Raw genomic sequence first — 26,334 nt, 5'->3', positions numbered from 1 at the left:
GACTTGCCTTCACCACAAGGCCTTATATCAACAAAATACCTTTACACCACGAAATGTCAGCAGAGACCAGGAAGAGCAGATATTTACCCAGCATTGTGACGGTTGGTGACAGGGACATCGGTAATGAGATTTAAAATGGTAGGGGAGTTCTCTGACTGGAATTGAGAGGAAAAAGGTGTGCAGACAGAGACTAGTCTCAAGAGAAAACACACACATGCACACACTCTATTCATATTAATAACCATGTTAATTAGCCTACCAGTCGTGCTTAATTGCGGTAATAAAGATTACAGTGGTTCGCCAGAATTATGCAAATGAGATCATGTCAACAGGTTCACATTAGCCTTCATTCTTTCTGAGTCATGACTGTAACATGGGGTAGCGTTGGACCTTTGAGTAGGGGCGCTGTTCGTCAGTCAGCCACTTCACCAGCGAGCAACGTGACTCTTCCCAGTGTCTTTAAAGTCCAACATGGCAAATTATCGGAAGCTTTTGAAAAGCATAGCACTTTCGCAAGTCCCAGACTCTTTTAGTAGGAAACCGTACAAAGAATTCATCTGAAAGGTAGTTTTTAAAGTACCTTCTGTTTGTAACATGATTAGAGCTCTTAACAAGACAGACGACGGACAGACTACTGAATCTGAGACAGCATATGGGCAAGCATGCAGACTCTGTAGTCATGACTGTAAAATTATTTGTGATTTTGACTTAATATTTGAGTTCAGTTAAACTCAAAACAAGTTCAGTAATCTGTTTTACATTCTGTTGAATTGCTTTTGAGGTTCAGTGAAATAAAAATTTAAAGGCAGCCCTTCACATTAAAACAAAAAATAATTTTTACAATGTACAATACACATCTCATGAAATATATGACAGCTATGTTCAGTAATATCAAGACTATTTTATTTTTGCTGTGGGTGTAAATTGATTAATTGTATTAATCTTCAGTGAATTTTTAACAATAAAATGAACTCTATTACGAATTGCAATTCAGGATTTGCGATAAACGGCAAAACACATTCTGCTTCAACTGTGTCCTGGACAAAGGAAGCCTATTGTCAATGAGAATACCAAACATTTTCGACTACGACAGAGAGTAAATTTCTTCAGAGAGTAAAGATTTTGTGAAAGTCTGGACTGCTCAGGCGCTGTAGTGCAGAGCAGCTTCTATTGCTGGGGTTTAGGTTTGAATCTCAGTAGTGCCCTGTGCCTCTCTTGCGCCTGTATCTCACTGCGGCTCATGCTTTTCTCTCCACGCACACATGGCCTCCACTGTGTTTGTTAATAAGAACATAAAACTGATGTTCTCATTGCTTTCCTCAGCATTTATAGAGCCACACATTTGAAAGAGTGAGTGAGAATGGAGACAATCTGGGAGTGTGCGTGTGTGTGTGTGAGAGAGAGAGAGATTATATCTGTTCTGAGTCATGTAACAATAAGATAAAGATCTCTCACTATCAGCGTCACCTCCAGAGGGCAGACACCTATGCAATGGGTCGGAAATTCATCCAAATGTCGGGCATCAATATCTCAAACTGAACAGAGAATAACGGGGAGATGACAAGCTCGTATATGACAAGTAAAGTGATAGTACAGAGCTGAAAGGTACATATACGACAGGTAAAGAGATGGTACAGAGATGACAGGTACATATGACAGGTATAGAGATGGTACAGAGATGACAAGTACATATGACAGGTATAGAGAAGGTACAGAGATGACAAGTACATATGACAGGTATAGAGAAGGTACAGAGATGACAGGTACATATGACAGGTATAGAGAAGGTACAGAGATGACAGGTACATATGACAGGTAAAGATATTGTACAGAGATGACAGGTACATATGACAGGTAAAGATATTGTACAGAGATGACAGGTGTATATGACAGGTATAGAGAAGGTACAGAGATGACAGGTACATATGACAGGTAAAGATATTGTACAGAGATGACAGGTACATATGACAGGTAAAGATATTGTACAGAGATGACAGGTGTATATGACAGGTAAAGATATTGTACAGAGATGACAGGTACATATGACAGGTAAAGATATTGTACAGAGATGACAGGTACATATGACAGGTATAGAGATGGTACAGAGATGACAAGTACATATGACAGGTATAGAGAAGGTACAGAGATGACAAGTACATATGACAGGTATAGAGAAGGTACAGAGATGACAGGTACATATGACAGGTATAGAGAAGGTACAGAGATGACAGGTACATATGACAGGTAAAGATATTGTACAGAGATGACAGGTACATATGACAGGTAAAGATATTGTACAGAGATGACAGGTGTATATGACAGGTATAGAGAAGGTACAGAGATGACAGGTACATATGACAGGTAAAGATATTGTACAGAGATGACAGGTACATATGACAGGTAAAGATATTGTACAGAGATGACAGGTACATATGACAGGTAAAGATATTGTACAGAGATGACAGGTGTATATGACAGGTATAGAGAAGGTACAGAGATGACAGGTGTATATGACAGGTATAGAGAAGGTACAGAGATGACAGGTGTATATGACAGGTAAAGACAATATAAAGAGAGAGAAGCAGGTGTTCTTAGGCCTTTTTTTTAACCCTGACACTGTCAAACACTGTAGCATGAACTACTACAAAAGAGGGGCATCTGTTTAATAAAGTCGTCTGTTTAATAAACTCTAAGCATTGTGAGGTTAGAGTTCAAGTTTAAGCCTTCCTCTCACAGTAAGTAGCTAATTTCTTGCATCTGCCTTTGCCTACTTCCTGTCTACAAATACCTACAAACTGAGACCACAACAAAGAGTGTGGTCTACAGAGAGAGAGAGAGAGAGAGAGAGAGAGAGAGAGAACACATATACAAAAGTATATTACTTGGTGGGAAATCAAAAGACATTAATATATAGAAATAACGCATGTTAAATTAAAATAATCTTCTAGTTACTGTTCTAATGTGAAAAAAGATTGCAACAATAGTCATATTGTAGCAATATGCAGATTGCAGATGTTTTATTTATATATATATATATATATATATATATATATATATCTTTTTTTTCTGGTTTCCTTGCTGTTCTCCTTAAGAAGTTCTCATATTTCCACTGCCAACCAGAACAAGGGTTTTCAGATGTCTGTGCGGTTTTCTGGTGTTTTGAGTCTGAGCTCGCCAGTGCTGTTTCAGGTAACGCAGCCTGTCTCTGCACAGCGTGGAGGCCCCAGCCCAAACTCTATAAAACTCAATTCTAACCTGGTTTTAAAAGGTGTGTAACGTTTTCCTACACGCAGCTGCGTGAAAAGGCACCTGCAAGATCTGCTCAGTGCGCACACAACGACAGGAAGCCCTTCAAGCTCTTATCCTTTCACAACTGTGGCGCGCGCGTGCGTGTGTGTGTGTGCGTGCGTGTCTTTGAGAGAGAGAGAGAGAGAGAACGCAACAAAGTGCTGAGTTTAGTATCACTAGAAGATACAGAGGATGTGATGTAGCTCATGGTCCACACCTCCGTGAAGCTGAGCGACGCTGTGTCGGCCCCCTGCGGAACGTCCTTCCCTCCACGAGTTTTGCGAAATATCAGAAAATCAGAAAAATTAGAAGCTTCGAATATGAGGACGTAGTCCAGAGTTGTCCATCTATGAAATCTGAACCCTCCACTTGACCTCATCAGTGGCTGTTCCTTCACAGGTAGGCCCAGGTTACTCTACTCTTTACAGTAGCAGAGAAGCTCACTGCCTGAGATGAGTGAGAAAATCTGTTTATTATGAAGATGACATTCGAGCTGGATCTGTTTGTCAGATTCTTAATCAGACAGGCTGTGAGGCAGGAGCCTGAGGGAACTTTATCAGACCACAGGGTTCATCGTGATCTCTGCCACACTGAGAAAAGCATGCTTTAATCAGACACCTTAATCAGACACCACGGCTAAGCAAGCTAATCTCTGCCACGCTGAGAAAAGCATGCTTTAATCAGACACCTTAATCAGGCACCACGGCTAAGCAAGCTGATCTTAGCCGCGCTGAGAAAACACAACGAAATATTATGGCCTTTATAAAAGTCAAAAAATGTATTTATAGAAATAAAAAATAATACATTTTGAATAATTCACTGGGCAACAAAATTAAAACTTTTTTTGCTTCGCAAACTAAACGGACTTCTAAACAAGAGCGATTTACATTTAATTCAAATCTGTTTTTAGAATTTTTCTATCATGTTTTTTAAGTGTGTAAATTACACGTACTACTTTTTCATCAGTAAGGCTGTTATTACGCTTAAAAAGGTCCAGATTTCTTCTCAAATGTACAGTTCTTGTGTTTTGCCTGTCGGACCTCAGGAACGTCCCTCTTCAGTGTCCAGCAGTAGTCCTCTAACACACAGGCCTCCACGTTCCTTGGTTCTGCCTTTCCTTTTCATGCGTTAATATACTGGAATAAACTAAAGACAGAGGAATTGTGAAAACATGTTTGGATTCAGCGGGCAAAACTAAATAACAAACAGGCGTTTATGCAGGAAGCAAAATCATTGCTGACAAGTATTCTGGCTAGTGACGTACAAACGAAGAAATTAATGACAGCTTAAAAAACACAAATAAAGCCTTCCTAACAAGATTGTGACTGGCACTGGCACTAACATGATCCCAAAGACTGAGACAGACAGACTGTTACCAAGGAAACACCAAATACCACCATTCCAAACACTAATCAACGCGGGTCTTTTCCTCACCTTGATTATTGATTATTATATTTACAGATTTGTGCAAGAGCGACAAAGAGAAATGAAATGTTTTTAGTCTCCACGATATGAATCTATGATCAAGATATGAATATATATATATTTAATAATAAAATAATTCTCTTGCATTTTGAAGTATTCACACTCAGTGTTTATATGTTATTACTCTCTTAAAGCTAATGAAAAATCCTCCACTATTTCAGCTTTAGAAGCATGGACACTCCCTGAATCCGTAAAGTGGGTTGAAAACCGTCACAACCATCTGGCAACCCACGACTGTTTAAACAGATGTGCTGTTTGAAGATTAAACGTTTGGTTTTTCAAAAATTGTTTAAAGAACAGGAACCTTGCAATACTACTACACATCTCTAGATATTCTACTGAAAACACACAAACGTACAAATTTGGATAATACATATTGGACTAAAATAGCCCTAAATTAATTATACATCCTTGATAAAATTTGTAAAAAAAAAAAAAAAGAGTGTAGTCCCTGACAAAATAAGGAATCTTAAATGTGCTATTATTACTCTTCAAAATGTCTGTTGCCTTTGAGTCTGGTTTTCCCCAAACAAAGCAGCTTACATTTTGATGACTGCAATAACCTTTCTCGGTTTAATGTGAGGGTGTGATGGTTTTGTAAACTACACCCGTGGGTGCCTGGTGAGCTACCTTGGGCAGTTCCTTTAGCACTCATGCTTTCGGGAAGCCCGGCTGTAATCGCATCTTCTGGCACGTCAGCCATGATGGGTTCTTCCCGATTTTTTTCCATTACTATGGTGTCAGTTCAGCAGCTTAGGTCTCAGTGTGTGTGTGATTAGTCTCGGTGGGCGTGAGCAGTTCTTTACCTGGTGTCCCAGTGTGCACAACAGGGCACGTGCCGTCGAGGATCCTCTGCGTGTGACTAGCGCTCTGTGATGCTCTGCAAGTGTCAGTATGAGTCCAGAGGGCCTGACCTTTGCATCTGTTTTATTGCATATTTTCATAAAAACACGACCTGTGTAGCTGGTACTGAGAGGAACAAATGCTTGCACGCGACCCAGGAGGGAACAAGCAAGCAGAAGTAGCGCACGCAGCAATGAGCGAGTCCCAGCCGGAGTGCCTCGCGGTGCTTCGCACCCTTGTGTTTTGTCTCTAATATACAGCAGAGAATGCTGCTGACCTCAGTAGGCTAACCTTTGAGAATAAACCGAACATATTCCGGAGAAATTATCGCTAAAATCTGTTAATTCTGACAAATGCTGCAATTAAAATCTGCAGCGGAAGATTTAGCAATAATATTGCTTTTATTTCTCCCAAGATGTGAGCTGAGATATAGCCGAGTATCTATGGAAACTTCTGCCTCTGCTGTCAGTCTCCAGCAAGTGTTTTTCCCATTTTCCCTGACACCACAGGGAACTTTCTCACGCTGTCACAGGCCCGGACTCCTCATGTACATTCAGGCACCAGGAATCACGAGTGAAAATGTGTGATGTTCATGACACAGAAATATGCGTCGAACCGAAAAACAAATGTACCCGTTAATATATGTGCGACGTCTTGAATGCAAACATATTATAACGATCACAAACGTGGATGCCAATGCACTCAGCTCCCACATTCTGTCGCCTGTAAATGCTGGATTGAACACAACACAAACTTTCTTCATTAACAACACACACTTCATGTCATTAAGAGCAGTCCAGAGCAGCACAGTGTTCTTGTAGAGAGGTCCAGTCTGTTGGGTGGCCTGTTTTTCACACCTATGGCTACAGTTACAGTCCACTTCAGAAATGATGTACTTTTGCACTTATTTCAGTAAAGAAAGTCTCATGCACTATTATCTTTTCAGTGGTTAAACAAGACAAAGACAACGAGAACGCAAGAACGTGTAGACACCACATCCGTCTCTGTGATCTGCAGAGAACTTGTGCTCCACCATAAAAGATGTGCTCCCAATAAAGTTTTTTCATTGACTTAGCTGGGGAACATGTAGGAGTTGAATAGTGGCTGTTTTAAAGTAATTATATGATTGTGTAATTTTATTTTTATCAACACAGTATTTAATTTAAATATGCTTTGTTTGGGGATGAGTGGCCGCGTGTATTTACGTTCCCTGTAACTAACAGAAATAAGAATGAAGAACAATGAATTTCAATAAAAAGTCTTTTTACTGTCTAGTGTATTCCAGACAGGAAACACAGTGAAAGTACAGCTTGTGACTGAGGGTGAAGTAAAAACGTTTCTAAACGAGGGCTTGACTGTCGCTGTCTTGCTGCAGAGACCATGGGGAACTGTAGCTCCTACGATTCTGCTGATGAATTCTCCTACCATCCTGATGATGAGATCTGTGAGCAATGCAACTGTCCAATTCCACCTGGGAACCATGTAAGTGTGTGTGTATATGTGTGTGTACATGTGAGAGAGAGATCATGAGTGTGTGTGTGTGTGTGTGTGTGGGTGTGAGTGAATGTACGAGGATGAGTGTGTGTGTGTGTGTGTGTGTGTGTGTGTGTGTGTGTGCATGTGTGTGTGCATGTGTGTGTGTGTGAGAAAGAGAGAGAGAGAGAATGAGAGTGTGTGTGAGAGAGAGAGTAAGAGAGAGAGAATTAGAGAGAGAGAGAGAGAGAGAGAGTGTGTGTGTGTGTAATTTCAGCATAATCGTTTCCACTGTGGAAAATGAAGGGAGGTGAAAAAACATTAGTTTTCCTATTACTAAACAATATTATTTTTACAATTACTAAACATTAGTTTTCCTATTACATCACTTTTCTTTGGTAGTTGGTGTTTTTCTAGTTTCAGTGCTGTAGTGCATTCACCAGCGTCTCTAATTTTACACCTCTGCAGTTATCCATGATACTTCAACATCAGACACACAGTGGGGTAGAGAGGGCCCCCCCAGACACACAGTGGGGTAGAGAGGGCCCCAGACACACAGTGGGTTAGAGAGGGCCCCCCCAGACACACAGTGGGTTAGAGAGGGCCCCAGACACACAGTGGGGTAGAGAGGGCCCCCCCAGACACACAGTGGGGTAGAGAGGGCCCCAGACACACAGTGGGGTAGAGAGGGCCCCCCCAGACACACAGTGGGGTAGAGAGGGCCCCAGACACACAGTGGGGTAGAGAGGGCCCCAGACACACAGTGGGGTAGAGAGGGCCCCAGACACACAGTGGGGTAGGCAGCTGGACTGGTGTGTGTGTGTGTGTGTGTGTGTGTGTGTAACCACTCCACTACTGTGTGAGTGCCCCACATGCTTCTTTCACTTAAATCTGACTACTGTTAAATTATAATTTAACAAATGATCATTTAAGAAAGACCTGTGTGTTGGCTGTTCATTGCATGTGAATGAATGGATGTGATTTTTGTACTCCTAGCCTTCGTGTTTGTTAGTCTCAGAGTTCTTCCTCGTATCTGTTATAGCCTGTTTCCCCTGTTTGCCTTCGTGTGTTTTGTTTGTTTAATCACGTTTCCCTGTGCTCTCCGTGTTGGCTCTATGACCCTGGACTACTACAACGACTCTGATTCTGGATTTGCCCTGAATAAATGTCGTTCTTCTCCGCACACGTGTCCGCTGCCTCACCGCTCACCATTAAAGAATGAACAGCCAACACACAGGTATCAAGGGTTTAAATACATGAACTTAACAAGACCAGAAATGAGCGACAGGTGTGGAAAACCAAACGAGGGACAGAGAAGACGAAACCATGGAATGGAACAGCCAGGAACCAGGAAAACAGACACGACCAGGAAACACGGAAACAAGGATGTCAGGAGGGTGGCCATTCGTGACACCGTGCATGGTGGATGTTGTTGTTTGATTTTGGTTGTTTATGTTTCGTAAGAGCTGGAAAACAGTTCCCCTCTTCTTTATCTTCAGGGAAATGACAGTTGGGCACCATGGGCACCGTGCCAGTCTCCCAAAAAGCAGCTCTGTCGTTAAGATCTGTTCTGCTGATAAAGGGCTGAGGTTAGAAAGCGACGCTTGTTCAGCTATCTCAGAACCTTTCGCACCAAACCGCTGTGCTGTGAGATCCACAGAAGTTTATGTTCTGCGTACACTGACGAGATTCATGCGGGTTGACTTCCTACCCTGCTGGCTCTGATGTTCCGGTGGTACTGCAGACGTTAGGGAGCGGATCAGGGGAGTTAGGTTAGATCTGGAGGTACCCTGCGGGGCAGTAGACACGTCCGAGTTGGCGCGTGTCTCGTACCCAGAGAAGCTTGGCACCGTGGTGCCTGATCTGTGCACTACATCAAGCATCTTGTGCTTCTGTGGAATAACATTTCTCTTTCTCCCTCTTCTGTCATTCTCTCTCTTCATTTCTTGCTTTTTTTCCAGATGTATGATGTCAAGAGTCCGATCATCTCCAACTACACAGCTCCTCCCCTCTCCCCACTTCCAGGTGGGTCCGTTCCCTCCGTTTCTTGGAATATTTCTCACACACATGGATTACATATCCCATCACAAACCCAGATTAGATGCCCTTCACACGTCTGTGGATTAACTATCCTTTAGTGCTGGTATTTCACACACTTCAATGACGTATTCTACATGTACCTGTTTGGCTTCTCATCACACACCTGTACAAGATGTCCACCACTGGTCTGAATTAAATGTTTCTCACTCACATGGGTGGGCATTGTGTCTTAATGATCTCTCACTAATAAAATCTCTCTTCATCTCTGGTCCCTGACTAGCTGATTAATTCCTTTCAGTAAATTCATCGAGAGACTAAATAACTCTTGTGGCGGTCGGTGCGTTTCAGATAAGTTGGTGGTGGCCATGTACAGCTATAAACCTTGCCACAGTGATGACCTGGGCTTCGAAAAAGGCGAGAAGATGAAGATTCTGACTGAGTAAGATCTCCCTCCGCTCTGCTATGAGGTCGCGGAAACCATTGGAAGCTTGGAACAGATAGGCTTTTCTCTCATTTCCCTCATGAATATGCACCATCACTGATTCCTGTGAATCTACATAAAACATTTTAAAGTTGCAAAGATTAAGACAAGAACTGTTCTCCCTCTTTGATTGTTTGTCTTCTGACACACAGGGGAGGTACAAACCAAAAGTTATTCTCTCGTTAACTTTATACTCTACATCCTCGTTTGAAAATTTGCCTTGCTGTACTCTACATCTGTGGAAGGTGCAATCTGTAAAAGTTCAGATCTCAAAAAATCTTTCTAGGGATTTTCACCAAGTGCCTGTTCAGTAATGTTTTACTGTGTGAACTCATTTGGGTTCAGGTTTTTTAGATGAGTGTTTTGGTTCGGTCTGAGTGGCATTGTGGACTGTGGTCACTCTGTTTCCCACTCAGAGACGATCCAGAGTGGTACATGGCCGAGTCCCTGTTGACTGGACAGAAGGGATACATACCACGCAACTTCGTGGCCAAACCCAACAGCATGGAAACAGAAGGGTGAATGACTTGGTGCATGCATGCACGCACACACACGCACACACACACACACACACACACACACACACACACACACACACACACACACACACACACACACACACGAGTATATGCATGTGCACACACATGCACAAACACATGCATGCATGCATACACACACACATGCACACACACACATGCATTCATGCACACACACACACACACATGCATTCATGCACACACACACACACACACACAAAAAAAAACTCAGCTCCTCTGAAGCAACTCAGAAATGTCAGCGCACAACAGGCACGCAAGGGCAGGAAGCTAGTGAGTACCCTCCCCCCCACCTTACTGCAGCCGTGGGATGTGCAAGGCTTCCCTCATAGATGGGGGAGATGATTCATGTGAATGATTCCGTTATGAAGTTTAGCGTGTCTCAGTTATGGGGCTGCCGTTCTCTAAACCCACAGGCGGTAAAGAAAAACACAGTTCCTATGGAATAAAATGCCCCATCGTCTCAAAACTAGGCCCGTTATGAAATTTAGCGTGTCTCAGTTATGGGGCTGCCGTTCTCTAAACCCTCAGGCGGTAAAGAAAAACACGGTTCCTATGGAATAAAATGCCCCATCGTCTCAAAACTAGGCCCTGCTCAGGTTGACCGGGTACTGCGGCAACACGCAGACGCGGGCGGCTTCCATGCTGCCTTCCTGGTTAGTTTCATCTCTCTTTACAGGACGGAGGGACATTTTGTTCAGCCCGAAAACTTGCAGAAAGAAAGAAAAACAAACAACCGATTCAAATGGAATATTTGCTAAACTAGTACATCCTGATAAACAGATTTACACAAAAGTGTAAATACAAAATAGCAGGGCATGCATAAAATTAAACTCACAGGCACACACACACACATACTCAGATGTTTGGCACATAAGCTACATCACATCCTCTGTATGCTCCCCCCAACACACTCTCTCTTTCTCGCTCTCTCTCTCTTTCTCTCTCTCTGTCTCTCTCTCTCTCTCTCTCTCACACACACAAGCACACACACACACACATATTCAGAGGTTTGGCGCATGAGCTACATCACATCCTCTGTATGCTCACCCCAACATACACACACACACACACACACACACACACACTTTTTGTCTGGTTAACCTTTAGTTGGTTAGGAAGCGCACAGCACTGCACAGTTCAACACGTGCAGAGCAGCTAGTGACCTCATTACCAGTTGAGCCAGGTATGTAAGAATGGGAGGGAGAGTAAAGACAATAAATGCTAATACTAAGTTCAATTTCTATATGGACTTTCACAAACCCAAGGACACCTTACACTGGGAGGGGGTTTGGAGGGGCAAAACCCTGGGAAGAATATTGAGCAATAAAGACAAAAGATCTGAGAAAATATTAAAGAAGACAGTAGAACAGTTGTGGAGAGATTTTGAGGGAGAGTTCATGACCACCAGAACTGATCTACCAGCCATTGGTTGAGTTTAGGAGCCCAGTACTGAAAGATCTACCACCCATGGTTAAGATAAGGAGGCTTAGTTGGGAGTCAAGTTTGTGGGACAGTAAGAAGACCAGAAGATCAGAGGTAGAGAATGTAAGTGTCAGAGATGGACAGAATAAATTAATGAGCTCACAACGACAGGGAGGAACAAGAACATGAGATTAAGAAGGTCAATATAAGGAAGGACAGGTGTGATGTGTGCGGTATGTGTGTGTTACTGAAGGACAGGTGTGATGTGTGCGGTATGTGTGTGTTACTGAAGGACAGGTGTGATGTGTGTGGTATGTGTGTGTTGGTGAAGGACAGGTGTGATGTGTGCGGTATGTGTGTGTTACTGAAGGACAGGTGTGATGTGTGCGGTATGTGTGTGTTACTGAAGGGCAGGTGTGATGTGTGCAGTATGTGTGTGTTACTGAAGGGCAGGTGTGATGTGTGCGGTATGTGTGTGTTACTGAAGGACAGGTGTGATGTGTGCGGTATGTGTGTGTTACTGAAGGACAGGTGTGATGTGTGCGGTATGTGTGTGTTACTGAAGGACAGGTGTGATGTGTGCAGTATGTGTGTGTTACTGAAGGACAGGTGTGATGTGTGCGGTATGTGTGTGTTGGTGAAGGACAGGTGTGATGTGTGCGGTATGTGTGTGTTACTGAAGGACAGGTGTGATGTGTGCGGTATGTGTGTGTTACTGAAGGACAGGTGTGATGTGTGCGGTATGTGTGTGTTACTGAAGGGCAGGTGTGATGTGTGCGGTATGTGTGTGTTACTGAAGGACAGGTGTGATGTGTGCAGTATGTGTGTGCTGGTGAAGGACAGGTGTGATGTGTGCAGTATGTGTGTGTTACTGAAGGACAGATGTGATGTGTGCGGTATATGTGTGTTGGTGAAGGACAGGTGTGATGTGTGCAGTATATGTGTGTTGGTGAAGGACAGGTGTGATGTGTGCAGTATATGTGTGTTGGTGAAGGACAGGTGTGATGTGTGCGGTATGTGTGTGTTGGTGAAGGACAGGTGTGATGTGTGCGGTATGTGTGTGTTGGTGAAGGACAGGTGTGATGTGTGCGGTATGTGTGTGTTACTGGAGGACAGGTGTGATGTGTGCGGTATGTGTGTGTTAGTGAAGGGCAGGTGTGATGTGTGCAGTATGTGTGTGTTGGTGAAGGACAGGTGTGATGTGTGCGGTATGTGTGTGTTAGTGAAGGGCAGGTGTGATGTGTGCAGTATGTGTGTGTTACTGAAGGACAGGTGTGATGTGTGCGGTATGTGTGTGTTGGTGAAGGACAGGTGTGATGTGTGCGGTATGTGTGTGTTACTGAAGGACAGGTGTGATGTGTGCGGTATGTGTGTGTTAGTGAAGGGCAGGTGTGATGTGTGCAGTATGTGTGTGTTACTGAAGGACAGGTGTGATGTGTGCGGTATGTGTGTGTTGGTGAAGGACAGGTGTGATGTGTGCGGTATGTGTGTGTTACTGAAGGACAGGTGTGATGTGTGCAGTATGTGTGTGTTACTGAAGGACAGGTGTGATGTGTGCGGTGTGTGTGTTGGTGAAGGACAGGTGTGATGTGTGCGGTATGTGTGTGTTGGTGAAGGACAGGTGTGATGTGTGCAGTATGTGTGTGTTGGTGAAGGACAGATGTGATGTGTGCGGTATGTGTGTGTTGGTGAAGGACAGGTGTGATGTGTGCGGTATGTGTGTGTTGGTGAAGGACAGGTGTGATGTGTGCATCACAGGCAGTTTTGTGATCCTTAGAAATCCATTGTGAGTCCAGATAAACTCTTAGTGTTTGTTAAATAAATGCCTGCAGTGTCATTTGTCAGAGGATAAAGTTTTTATTTTCAGTGTTGCATTGTGTTTTGTTCCACTTCTATAGACATCCAACGAGCATGACAGGGAAACCATGACATAATATACTTTTGCTAAAACCATTCACCATGTTAACCCAACCAAAGAACCACCACCCCAAAAATTTATTTAACTTTCATGCCACACAGCAAATTTAGCGAGGGCTGGAAACTCACTTGCCATGGTTCCAGTTGAGGGGGTGGGATAAAGGGAGAGGGTAGCTAGCATGTCCAGCTCAGGGGTAGCTAGCATGCCCAGCTCAGGGGTAGCTAGCATGTCCAGCTCAGGGGTAGCTAGCATGCCCAGCTCAGGGGTAGCTAGCATGCCCAGCTCAGGGGTAGCTAGCATGTCCAGCTCAGGGGTAGCTAGCATGCCCAGCTCAGGGGTAGCTAGCATGTCCAGCTCAGGGGTAGCTAGCATGTCCAGCTCAGGGGTAGCTAGCATGCCCAGCTCAGGGGTAGCTAGCATGCCCAGCTCAGGGGTAGCTAGCATGTCCAGCTCAGGGGTAGCTAGCATGCCCAGCTCAGGGGTAGCTAGCATGTCCAGCTCAGGGGTAGCTAGCATGTCCAGCTCAGGGGTAGCTAGCATGCCCAGCTCAGGGGTAGCTAGCATGCCCAGCTCAGGGGTAGCTAGCATGCCCAGCTCAGGGGTAGCTAGCATGTCCAGCTCAGGGGTAGCTAGCATGCCCAGCTCAGGGGTAGCTAGCATGCCCAGCTCAGGGGTAGCTAGCATGTCCAGCTCAGGGGTAGCTAGCATGCCCAGCTCAGGGGTAGCTAGCATGTCCAGCTCAGGGGTAGCTAGCATGCCCAGCTCAGGGGTAGCTAGCATGTCCAGCTCAGGGGTAGCTAGCATGCCCAGCTCAGGGGTAGCTAGCATGTCCAGCTCAGGGGTAGCTAGCATGTCCAGCTCAGGGGTAGCTAGCATGCCCAGCTCAGGGGTAGCTAGCATGCCCAGCTCAGGGGTAGCTAGCATGTCCAGCTCAGGGGTAGCTAGCATGCCCAGCTCAGGGGTAGCTAGCATGTCCAGCTCAGGGGTAGCTAGCATGTCCAGCTCAGGGGTAGCTAGCATGCCCAGCTCAGGGGTAGCTAGCATGTCCAGCTCAGGGGTAGCTAGCATGCCCAGCTCAGGGGTAGCTAGCATGTCCAGCTCAGGGGTAGCTAGCATGTCCAGCTCAGGGGTAGCTAGCATGCCCAGCTCAGGGGTAGCTAGCATGCCCAGCTCAGGGGTAGCTAGCATGCCCAGCTCAGGGGTAGCTAGCATGTCCAGCTCAGGGGTAGCTAGCATGCCCAGCTCAGGGGTAGCTAGCATGTCCAGCTCAGGGGTAGCTAGCATGCCCAGCTCAGGGGTAGCTAGCATGTCCAGCTCAGGGGTAGCTAGCATGCCCAGCTCAGGGGTAGCTAGCATGCCCAGCTCAGGGGTAGCTAGCATGAATCGAGCATCCATTCCACACAAAAGAAAGTCCAAAATTAGTTCAATATTCACATCAAGTGAGTACTGGAGTGGTTTCTACTGGTAACTTAGGGACTGGTGCCCATATCAAAACCATTGTAGACCAAGTTCTCAAAATGTTCTGAAGTGAATTTACAATGAAGCTGAAAGAGTCAGTGCTTGATCTGCAATATTTCTTGTATGAAATATAAATGGTGATAGGAAAAATGCTTGAAATTGCATTTTGAGATTTTGTGAAATGTTCACAAAATGTCATCTTCCAACAGGGACATTATTGGTATGAATGTAAGAATGTAATATTGTTAAGATCTCTAAGACTGGAGTTTAAAATCCATAATTACTACATTCACAATTAGGATATCTGAGGGCGGGGTCTAAGGGGTCAGGCCGAGGGCGGGGTCAAACGACTCAGGCTAAGCATGGGGTCTGACGGGTCAGGCCGAGGGCGGGGCTGTAGTGTCTCATGCTCCTGTCTGAAGGTGTCTCGTGATTTTGCCTTACAGCTGGTTTTTTAAGAACCTCTCCAGGAATGATGCCATGAGGCTCCTGCTGGCTCCAGGCAACACACAAGGCTCCTTCCTGGTCCGGGAGAGTGAGACCACCCCAGGTGAGTGGGCGCAGAGACACTGCTGAGCACGGCTGAGCACAGGTATGTTAAAGGACTGAACTGAAGCTGCTAAAACTGGAAAGGCACCTCCAGTTCTTCAATCACTTAATCGATGCTTCAACTATAACCAGTGACCATGGTGAGCCAGAGGAACATTTCTGATTGGTCTCTCCTTTGAGATCCTGGGATCATGCGAGTTTCAGTGGTAATAGTCTGGGGATTGTCCATGAGATCATTCCAAACTATCCCTCAGGCATATATCTGGAAAACGTCTGACCCAACCACCAGCGAGTTTAAGCATAAAGGCGTTTCTCTAGTGTCCCACTGGATTTGACTGACATATGAGCCTTTTCTTTACGTATCTGTGTGCATTAGATAATGTATCGTTGAGTACTATGGGTAACACAGTTCTAATTCCTGCACCATCGCAGTAAATCACACAATGATTTAAAGGAGAATGCCTGCCATTTCGCAGGTAGTTTCTCTCTGTCAGTGCGAGATCTGGATCAAAATCAGGGCGATGTCATCAAGCACTACAGGATCCGGAACTTAGACGCTGGTGGCTTCTACATCACCAGCAAGATCTCCTTCAGCTGCCTGTCTGAGCTGGTCAAACATTACTCACGTAAGTTCCCACCCAAATCATTTAGCAGCCACAGTGGGGACCATTTTTTGCGGGGGGGGGGGGGGGGGGTTCTTTCCTTTTCTCTCTGTCTCTCCATGTGCTGTCTCTCCATGTGCTGTCTCTATCCATCTCTCCATGTGCTGTCTCTATCCGTCTCTCCATGTGCTGTCTCTATCCGTCTCTCCATGTGCTGTCTCTCCATGTGCTGTCTCTATCCGTCTCTCCATGTGCTGTCTCTATCCGTCTCTCCATGATCTGTCTCTCCATGTGCTGTCTCTCTCTGTCTCTCCATGTGCTGTCTCTCTCTATGCTGTCTCTCTCTCTCCATGTGCTGTCTCTCTGTGCTGTCTCTCCCCATGCTTGTCTCTCTCTCTCCCCATGCTGTCTCTCTCTGTCTCTCCATGTGCTGTCTTTCTCTGTGCTGTCTCTCTCTCTCCATGTGCTGTCTCTCTCTCTCTCCATGTGCTGTCTCTCTCTGTCTCTCCATGTGCTGTCTCCCCATATCTCTAACTGTCACTTGCCGTGTGTCCCCTCTCTCTCTCCGTAGGCGACGCCGACGGCCTGTGCACGCGTCTACTGAAGCCGTGCCAGACGCGGGTGCCCCAGAAGCCGTGGTGGCAGGATGAGTGGGAGGTGTCACGCGAGTCCCTCAAGCTGGAGAGGAGACTGGGTCAGGGCCAGTTTGGAGAGGTGTGGATGGGTGAGTGTCCCTCCGCCAAGACCACCACATGCCACCAGAGCGTTTCTTTCACTGAAGACCTCAACTGTAACCTTCATTCTCCAGCGGTTGTGAACGGGGCCACGTTAGTTGAGTTTACCGGCCTCTCAACATTCCTGTTTCATCTACAAGGTTTTGGCTTTGCTCTGACGTTTTGCTCTGCACCGTCAGAAGTTTCCTGGAACACGAAGTTCCGTCTGGTTGGGAAGGTTTTAATAGTACCGTCTACCACAAAGCACCTGACCGTGGTGGACACTGTGTTGGGAGCGGTGTAGTCTCTCCTAGCCTGCGTGTTGCTTTGTCAAAACCAGACACCTGAAAAGTCCTGAACACAACAGAGTGACAGGAGGTGGAGGTGGCGAGATGCCAGGCCACGAATTGGAGTGTCTTTATTCTCCGTAATAAAGAAACAAAGGAAGCACAGAAGAGGAGTGCTGGCAGCTCACCCCGGAGGAACTGGAACGCTGTGGAGCGGCGGGAAACACTCAGGGCATCCAGTAACAGCAGAGAGGAACAACACACGCCACTGGACTCAATAATCAGGGGTTCGGAGTGGGGAAGGTGCAGTGTGTGTGTGTGTGTGTGTGTGTGTGTGCGTGTGTGTGTAGCAGTGGGCGCGACAGAGCAGATGTCCAATTCTGAAGTTTAATCTGGGGGGGGGCAGGGGGTTTGGTTATCAGTGGTGCTAACTGATGGAGGTCTGGATCTAAATAGGCATGAATAAATCAGCAAACGTATGTCCTCTGTTACCACAAGCTCAGACAAGAGGCCACACATCTGGAATGCCAAGAGGGTATTTCCAAAAAGCGTGATTTCTCTTAAAGTCACATAAGCCTGCTGCTTAAGACCACCTGTTTGGAGAGTGCCTTGACTTCTGGGAAACCTGGCTGGCTACATTAATGAAACACACTTCACACTCATCCTCAGCAGAGCGTTTAACGACATGTCGGCTGTGTTACCGGGAGGCCGTCTGTCTGAATCAGCTGCCCTGGAGCTACGCTTCAAAAGAAAGTGAGAAGATTGTTGTTTTAGATTATTCCTACTACAGTGTAAACAAAGAAGCTGTTTATCCTGCACATACATTTGCATACATTTGCATACATTTGCATACATTTGTACATGTTAGGACAGAATGGGAACTGGGGGCTGAAGAGCCAATTTGATTGGCTCTCCGGATCCTGGCGTGGTCTCACATGTTCAGACTCCGTTTACAGTTCACTGGTCCACGAGTATCATGGTGAACGTTCCTAGAATTTGTGTGTACCATTTCCAGGAGCAGTCCGGACATTTTCTCCTATCTGTCTGATCTCTTTTGTTGCATGGCCCCACACGGGAATCATCCGGTGTGACAATGATGTCGATACGGATGCTATGGCAACCCTCCATGTCGGTGATTGTGCAAATGAGGCTTTTCTCCATTCTTGTTAGCCATTCCCGATCCCAGCACAGGCTGCAGAACAGAGGGAAGCACCTTGTGTGAGGACGGACCTGGATATGGTGTTTGTGTCGACTACTTCCTCTTTGTTGCTACCATGGCAACCGGGTTGGTTGTCCTGATACCTTTCAACAATTTTTGGTTTCCGATCTATCCCCATCACCATGAATGGGGCTATTATAAATAAGAACATATGCTTGGAAATCCATAAATAATGAAACAAAAACAAATTAATTTTCCCTAATTTTCTTGCGATTGGTTTTGCATAAGCACAATATCTGAGAAGTGATGTTTCCCACACAGAGAGACAGAGCTATACTTCATCCAGGTTTGGTTTTTGCACCTCAGTATGGTGATATGGACAGAGCAGAGTTCACTGTAGGTCAGGGTCTCTGTGTGAAGAATCTCAGTGCAGAAGAACCCAGAGCCTTAAGTGTGTTTAAGGCGTAAGGAAGTATTTCGAAAGGGAAAGAACCTCTTCACCTAGGACAATATTGCTACAGTTAGAACATATATTGTCATTTTTCATAAATGAAGGATAATGTCTCTTTCATTGTTAGGAAAATTTTGAGTTTCCCAGTTCAGTAATACCACGTGTCTATGTGTTCCATCTGTTGAGCAGGTCTGTACAACAACAACCGGAGAGTCGCCATTAAGAGTCTCAAGCAGGGCACAATGTCTATCGGGGCCTTTCTGGCGGAGGCCAACCTGATGAAGAACCTTCAGCACCCACGACTCGTACGACTCTTTGCCGTGGTGACGCAAGAGCCCATCTACATCATCACAGAGTTCATGGAAAATGGTGAGATGAGAGAGAGCGAGAAAGAGAGAGAGAGAGAGAGGGAGAGAGAGAAATAGACAGAGAGGGGATGACAGACAGAGACAGACAGAGACTGAAAAAAAACCTACACTGATTTCTAAAGGGAGATTTCCAAAGCTCAGACAGCAGTTAGACATGAACATGAGAGTAATCAGACATGAACATGAGAGTAGTCAGATATAAACATGAGAGTAGTCAGATATAAACATGAGTAATCAGACATGAACATGAGTAATCAGACATGAAGATGAGAGTAGTCAGACATGAACATGAGAGTAGTCAGATATAAACATGAGTAATCAGGCATGAACATGGGAGTAGTCAGATATAAACATGAGAGTAGTCAGATATAAACATGAGTAATCAGACATGAACATGAGTAATCAGACATGAACATGAGAGTAGTCAGACATGAACATGAGAGTAGTCAGATATAAACATGAGTAATCAGACATGAACATGGGAGTAGTCAGATATAAACATGAGAGTAGTCAGATATAAACATGAGTAATCAGACATGAACATGGGAGTAGTCAGATATAAACATGAGAGTAGTCAGACATGAACATGAGAGTAGTCAGACATGAACATGAGAGTAGTCAGATATAAACATGAGTAATCAGACATGAACATGGGAGTAGTCAGATATAAACATGAGAGTAGTCAGATATAAACATGAGTAATCAGACATGAACATGGGAGTAGTCAGATATAAACATGAGAGTAGTCAGATATAAACATGAGTAATCAGACATGAACATGAGTAATCAGACATGAACATGAGAGTAGTCAGACATGAACATGAAAGTAATCAGACATGAACATGAGAGTAATCAGACATGCACATGAGAGTAATCCGATATAAACATGAGTAATCAGATATGAACATGAGAGTAATCAGACAGCAGTCAGACATGAAGATGATTACCTTCATTAATTTCTAAATTAGTCAAATAAGAATCATTTTAAAAACCTACTTATAGTGATACTATATTAGGAATATTTATTTTAAGTAAAGCAATAGATAAATGTTTGCTGACGTTTTTCTCTTTTAATGTGTTTATATGTCCTTAAGTAAACCAGTTGGTCATGCTATTATTAACTGAGAAAGGTAAACTAACAAATATTATGAAAGATATAGAAGTGTGTGTGTGTGTGTGTGTGTGTGTGTGTGAGAGAGAGAGAGAGAGATTTAGGTTTAGCTTTTATAGTCATTACTAAATAGGACATGCCCACCCCCACACACACACACACACACACACACACACACACACACACACACACACACACACACAGAGATGATTGTAATCATGGTCTAGACTTGAACTGGTGATGAAACGTATATGAGAAACGCAGTCTGGTTCAGACTTATCTATCCCAGTATCATGTCTGGGCAGTCACGTCTCAGTAGTCTGGAAGTTGGGAATTTCCATATGGAATTATCAGAACATACACAACTGTTTATGCATCACTTCCTGTTAATGAACACAACGTGAATATGTGTGTGTGTGTGTGTTCGTTTGTTCCAGTCTAGCACTGCACATGCCACACCACTTACTTCCTGTCGAAACGAAAACACCTCATAGCTAAGAACACACACACACACACACACACACACACACACACACACAAACAAACAAAAACCTCCTTTTTCTTTTGCTCAGATGTCACTCGCTCGCTTTGCTTTTTCTAAGTGAGGTTCGTATCTAAAAAAAAAACAACAACTTCAAAGCCAATATGACTTTACCGTGACAGGTCATCTCTGACCACTGAGACCACATGACAACATAGCAGACATACGATTTACAGACGATTTAAAGTGGATTCTCTCTCTCTCTCTCTCTCTCTCTCTCGCCATTCTTTCAAGTTTTAGTCCTCTGTTAAGGGTTCAAATGTGGTTATTAACTTTTGACCCTAGCAGCAGACCATGTCTGTATGTGACCGTGTGCCATGTTAGGAAGGTGTAATCTAACCCTAAGCCAGGCCTACTGGTCAGAAATCTCCTCCATACCCAGATGTCTGGGCCAACTTGTTAAAACCTTTCTAGAAATCTTTCTCACCTACTGTGTCACTCATAGTTTATATTTATGTTCATGATTAGTAATGATAACACATTTTTAAGAATCTATATTTTTAATCTTTTAAACAATAATGTTAATATAATTCATTATTAATCATATCATATGTGTGCACACACACACACACACACACACACAGAGCACAGGAAACCCGAGCAAACCCAGAGCAGGATGTACGTGTTTGCCACAAAACTTCAGCACAAGACTATGCTAAGAGAAGCCAGTCAACTTCCAGAGCGTTACAGTGTTGGAGTGTTACAGATCTAGTCCAGGGCACGTGTGTGCTCTCCTGCCAAACAGCACACTGCTCCGATTGTGCCGCTAATGATGTCAAACCCAGAAACTTTAGGCCGCTTTACTGAAATCAGTTCTAGGTTGTATTTATGGGAAGAGCTGGGCTGTGGTCAGTGTGCTGCGCTCTGTGGTTTCCCCTGCCAGCCCCTGAAAGCAATACAACCCATTGTCTGGTCTTATCCCAGCCTGATTTACACATAAATGTGCACTTCTCTTCTGTTGTGTTGGGTCTTCCATGGACGAATGAACGTGATCTAATGTTTATTATACACACACAGCCTCTACACTACAATACAGATCAGTAACACACCCATAGAGAGAGAGAGAGAGAGAGAGAGAGAGAGAGAGAGAGAGAGAGAGAGAGAGCGAGAGAAGGCCATTGTTCTTTAGGCCAGTGTACAAAAGCATTGAAGCCCAGAAGCGCATATATTTATATATGTATAGATAGATAGATAGATAGATAGATAGATAGATAGATAGATAGATAGATAGATAGATAGATAGATAGATAGATAGATAGATAGATAGATAGATAGATAGATAGATAGATAGATAGATAGATAGATAGATAGATAGATAGATAGATAGATAGAGAAAGAGAGTGGACAAGCAACCACAAAAACCCAGAAAGTGTCACCATGGTTGCCAGTTTCCAATGAATAGCTTTCTGCATCCCATAATGATAACTTTCCCCCATGGTAACAATGGCAGGCTCCGCCACCTGTGACCCTTATCGTGTGGCACAGCATGTAAACACGCGTCACATGTGCTCCGGTGTGTAACCAGACACGGCATTCCCTCCCTTCGAAACTCGGAGTCCTGAGAGCCCGCACACTGTGGAGACTGGCAACAAAAGGCCCTTCAGACAGACACGGCTGCAGCTGCGTTGGGACCTGCGTGTCAAGAGTCCTGCTTTGTGTCGCCCTTTTAAGAGGGGCTGGTAGCGCACTGGGCCCAGTGCCACAGTTGGTTCAGGAATCTGAAGGAACAGTCGTTGACTGTTTTAACTCTCTCTCTCTCTCTCTTTAGAACCATGCTCAGAGTTTCCCTCGCTAAACTTAACCTACGACCTCCCCTCCCAAACGCCCCATATCAAATTAACGTGTCTGGACCAGAGTTCCATTTCCTCCAAGGGCGCTTTCCTGGCTGCGTCCTTTTTCCTTAACCGTGCCCCAAAGGGAGTTCCTAAAGTCAGTGCAGACAGTGACCTCTGGCCAGTACTCATGTCATGACATGTAATTTCTCGGAAACATTCGCTCCCTGCCTACACAATATCTTGCATTACCAAAAGGATTTCCCGGGAGTGTTGTGTTCTCCGTTTAGAATCTATTTTAAGTGCTTCTGCTATTTACAACTGTACTTAAGGTCTTGTTATCACCTGTAAGGACAGCTTTGACCGGCAGATTCATACTGGAGAGAATTATTCATCTCTTCAGTCTTTCTGTCTTTCTGCCCCACAGTGGCAACATTTACTGTAAATACACGAAAGCGTACGCAGGTTTGTGTGTTTTTGCTGGGACACTGCTGAACTTGGTGTGACTGGTGCTGCTCCTGTTCACTTTAACTCTAGGGAGCTTGGTGGATTTTCTGAAGACGGCCGAGGGAGCGAATCTGCAGATGAACACCCTGATCGACATGGCTTCTCAGGCAAGTCCAGCGTCAATGTCCTGCGGACCAAATACAGCAGCAAAAAGTTGTCCTCTGGTTAACAGGAACTTACTGAAGGGTCAGGGAGCAATTCAAACCTTCACTTTAAGATCATTGAAGACTCAGGCTTTAAGATCAGGGAAGAATCAGGCTTAATCCTTGTGAACCTTACACTTGCAGCAATACTGTACCAAAGTCAAGGTTTCAGGTCCCAGTAACTGTGGTGTTTCTTTCCACTGAGAACGAGGTGGATCTAGTCAGGTGTTGGCAGGTCTACTGGAGCACATACCCCACACACACACACACACACACACACACACACACACACACACACACACACACACTTTACCAAATGACAAAAGGCCTCCTGTTTACACCACTTACACACACTCTCTCCACTGTCCTACTGGACTTTCCCCATCAAAGCCTTCTGAGTGGCAGGCTTCAGAACGCTAATCTTACACTCATATGAGCCAGTTCTGTGGGAAGCACATGACGGATTAACCCAGCCTCTGCACAGCAGAGAGAAGAGGACCGACAGCCACACCACAAACATTCAGTATAATGTATAAGAGGCTCAGAACCTTTAAGCCTTTCTGTGTGTGTGTGTGTGTGTGTGTGTGTGTGTGTGTGTGTGTGTGTGTGTGTCTGGTATTAAGAACTTGAGCCCTGCTACAGTAGTGTGAGTGCGCAGTTGTGTAGATGTAGAAGGAACTGTGAGAAGGTTTTAGTGTTGTTTAATGGCTATGAGGTGAGCAAGGTCACATGGCCCCACTCTGATCATGTGATGTAGAGAACGTTCCGCTTGGAAGAAGTTGAGATGGTGTGGACTGTGTGTTAAAGCACAAGTGTAAGTATAGCAGGGCATATTTGTCTTTTTTAAATGCACAAGCAGCACTCTGCTATCACCCACACACACACCAGCGTGTTCTGAAAACCATCTCTGCTGCTAAAGGCAGAGATGAATATCTGTCATGTTTGGTCTTTGTCACCAAGCACTTATCTGCTCAGCCTTTGTAAATACAATACATCTGCTGGTAGATGCACGCACACACATATTTCTCACACTCGTACTCTTCAGAACAAGAGCCAATTTTACCTGATCTACCCCTCCTGTGTTTGTGTTGGAGCCTAGATCAGACTTCCTAACCTGAGTCTGCTGTAATGGCTAAAGCCTGAGGTGATCTGGGGTCAGTTTTGGGGTGGTGGTTTGTGGACACAACGTGTTAACCTGCAGGATCATTGTACGAGGTTGTAAACTTTAAATGCAGGTGGCTGGCGTCAGAAAACGAAGCATTAGAGAGAGTTGAAAGAGTGAAAATGAAAATGAACTGATAACTGGGTGGAGGGCATTGTGACATGTCAAAGATCAAAGAAAAGGAAGCAGGATCCTCCCTGACACAAACACACACACACCCTTACTTTCTCCATTTAATACTTGACACATGCCACAGAAATAGTCGTATTTAGATTAGTCAAAGATCGACTCACAAACCGTATACATTCCTTCTCACACGGACTTATATCTAAGATACACATATCTAAGACGCTCATCTGGACACGCAGAGCTACATGACTACGGCTCTACCGCCCTCTGTAGGTGGCAGATGGAATGGCTTACATAGAGCACAAGAACTACATTCACCGGGACCTGCGTGCGGCCAACATCCTGGTGTCCGAGGAGCTCATCTGCAAGATCGCGGATTTCGGCCTCGCCAGGCTCATTGAGAACAACGAGTACACAGCCAGGGAAGGTGAGGCGCCGGGGCAACGTCTCCCACATCCCCCAACAGGACACAAATACGCCGCAGTCATTTACATACCACCTCAGCAACGAGTCGGCTAACTCAGGCCAGGATGTCCACTGACTCGTGCGTAACTAGAATTAAATGACATTTCGGTGTTTCAGGCATTGGAGTTTTGCTTATTACTTCAAACTTTGCAGGTCCATCATTAGACCTGAGATATTGAAAGGTCCTGGCGAGTCTGAATACTGCATGAGTGCTATCCGTGTTATTCTTGCCGTAAAGGTGCCAAGTTTCCCATCAAGTGGACAGCGCCCGAAGCCATAAACTATGGTACCTTCTCCATCAAATCAGACGTCTGGTCCTTCGGAGTCCTGCTGACGGAGATTGTGACTTATGGGAGAATCCCTTATCCAGGTATACATCCTTTATCCAGATACACAACAGCCAACACTTAAGGAATCTTAAATGCACATTGTGAGTGCACGGATAAAATATTTTGCAGGTCACCTCAAACTCTTTGTGGCCACCTCTCTCTTTCACGTTCAGGCATGACCAATCCGGAGGTGATCCAGAACTTGGAAAGGGGCTACCGAATGCCCCAGCCAGACAACTGTCCCGAGGACCTCTACGTCATCATGACCAAGTGCTGGGAAGAAATCCCAGAAAACCGGCCCACGTTTGAGTACCTGCGCAGCGTCCTGGAGGACTTCTTTACGGCCACCGAGCGCCAGTATCAGGACCAGCCGTGCTGAGCACAAGCGGGACTCGGCCACAGCCGCTAGGAACCCTCAGGACCTTGCAGGATGCTCAGGACTCGAGCTGCATGCGCTGTATATAGACGTAGGAGGGTGATGGAATGTTCTGGAAAATTGCATATCATTGCAGCACGAGTTAAAACTCAAGGTTTTCCGTTTTAGCTTTGTGTTGGTGTCTTTGTTCTTTTAACAGTTCCAAAACATAACGATCTTTGAAAGTCACATCTAATCGTATTTCCTGTTTATACGCTTCAAAACGCAAAAGAAAACCTCGTCAGCGTGAAATTTTGCTCCATGGCCAAATGGAGTTAATATAAAAGTGAAAACCCATTCATTAATGAGGCAAATACTCATAACTTCTCCTGCCAAAAGCGAAGGTCCTCATCTAAGTGTGGGTTTTCCTGCATTTAAGGACAGTGGCCCAGAATTTTGAAAGCACTGACTAAGATGGACTGAGAAATCATTCACGTTTATGCCTCCCACTGTCAGGACCACCAGCCGCCTGCTCACAGGTCATCTACGTTAGCTAGACAGCTAACAGAGTGTCTGCTACATGAATTTGGTTTATTTAATGCAAAGGTAACATTAGCTAATTCAGACTATTTCTTCAGCATTCTAGCTGTATTCTCTAACATCTCAACTGCTTGTCAACCTGTTAATGAAAATAAAACTGTATAAAGATTTCATAACATGTGCTTA

General features: G+C 44.8%; 2 protein-coding genes across 4 annotated transcripts in view; both read left to right on the top strand.

Annotated features, from left to right (window-relative positions):
- fam167b (family with sequence similarity 167 member B) overlaps positions 1 to 998 on the top strand; it is a 3,599-nt gene extending 2,601 nt beyond the window's left edge. The window contains exon 2 of the mRNA XM_026995807.3: positions 1 to 998. This exon is cut by the window's left edge and continues 1,035 nt beyond it. The gene's annotated coding sequence lies outside the window, so the exon portion shown is untranslated.
- A 2,429-nt stretch (positions 999 to 3,427) lies between these two features.
- Positions 3,428 to 26,324, top strand: lck (LCK proto-oncogene, Src family tyrosine kinase). 3 transcript variants are annotated; one of them, XM_081721284.1, is made up of 13 exons: positions 3,428 to 3,687; positions 6,892 to 7,098; positions 9,051 to 9,114; positions 9,478 to 9,568; positions 10,027 to 10,128; positions 15,412 to 15,515; positions 15,991 to 16,140; positions 16,688 to 16,840; positions 18,916 to 19,095; positions 23,056 to 23,132; positions 24,733 to 24,886; positions 25,163 to 25,294; positions 25,427 to 26,324. In XM_081721284.1, exons 2-13 carry the CDS (start codon positions 6,997 to 6,999, stop codon positions 25,630 to 25,632), a joined length of 1,515 nt encoding a protein of 504 aa, XP_081577410.1. In that variant the 5' UTR covers positions 3,428 to 3,687; positions 6,892 to 6,996; the 3' UTR covers positions 25,633 to 26,324. The 3 variants fall into 3 exon arrangements, with proteins under 3 accessions (XP_081577410.1, XP_035388907.1, XP_081577411.1); XM_035533014.2 differs by having other exon boundaries at positions 3,432 to 3,687; positions 6,992 to 7,098; XM_081721285.1 differs by lacking the exons at positions 3,428 to 3,687; positions 6,892 to 7,098 and adding an exon at positions 7,192 to 8,511.
- Positions 26,325 to 26,334: the final 10 nt, after the last annotated feature.

The sequence above is a fragment of the Electrophorus electricus genome, chromosome 10, assembly GCF_041902795.1.
Source record: "Electrophorus electricus isolate QZ-2024a chromosome 10, ASM4190279v1, whole genome shotgun sequence".
NCBI classification, from domain to species: domain Eukaryota; kingdom Metazoa; phylum Chordata; class Actinopteri; order Gymnotiformes; family Gymnotidae; genus Electrophorus; species Electrophorus electricus.
This window is presented reverse-complemented; position numbering and strand designations above follow the sequence as displayed.

Excerpts from the sequence above, each read along its gene's own strand:
- lck (XM_081721284.1), top strand. The coding sequence starts at position 6,997 with ATGGGGAACTGTAGCTCCTACGATTCTGCTGATGAATTCTCCTACCAT. Across the intron at positions 16,141-16,687 it reads GCTGGTCAAACATTACTCAC|GCGACGCCGACGGCCTGTGC; the intron begins GTAAGTTCCCAC and ends CTCTCTCCGTAG. Across the intron at positions 24,887-25,162 it reads CGAGTACACAGCCAGGGAAG|GTGCCAAGTTTCCCATCAAG; the intron begins GTGAGGCGCCGG and ends CTTGCCGTAAAG.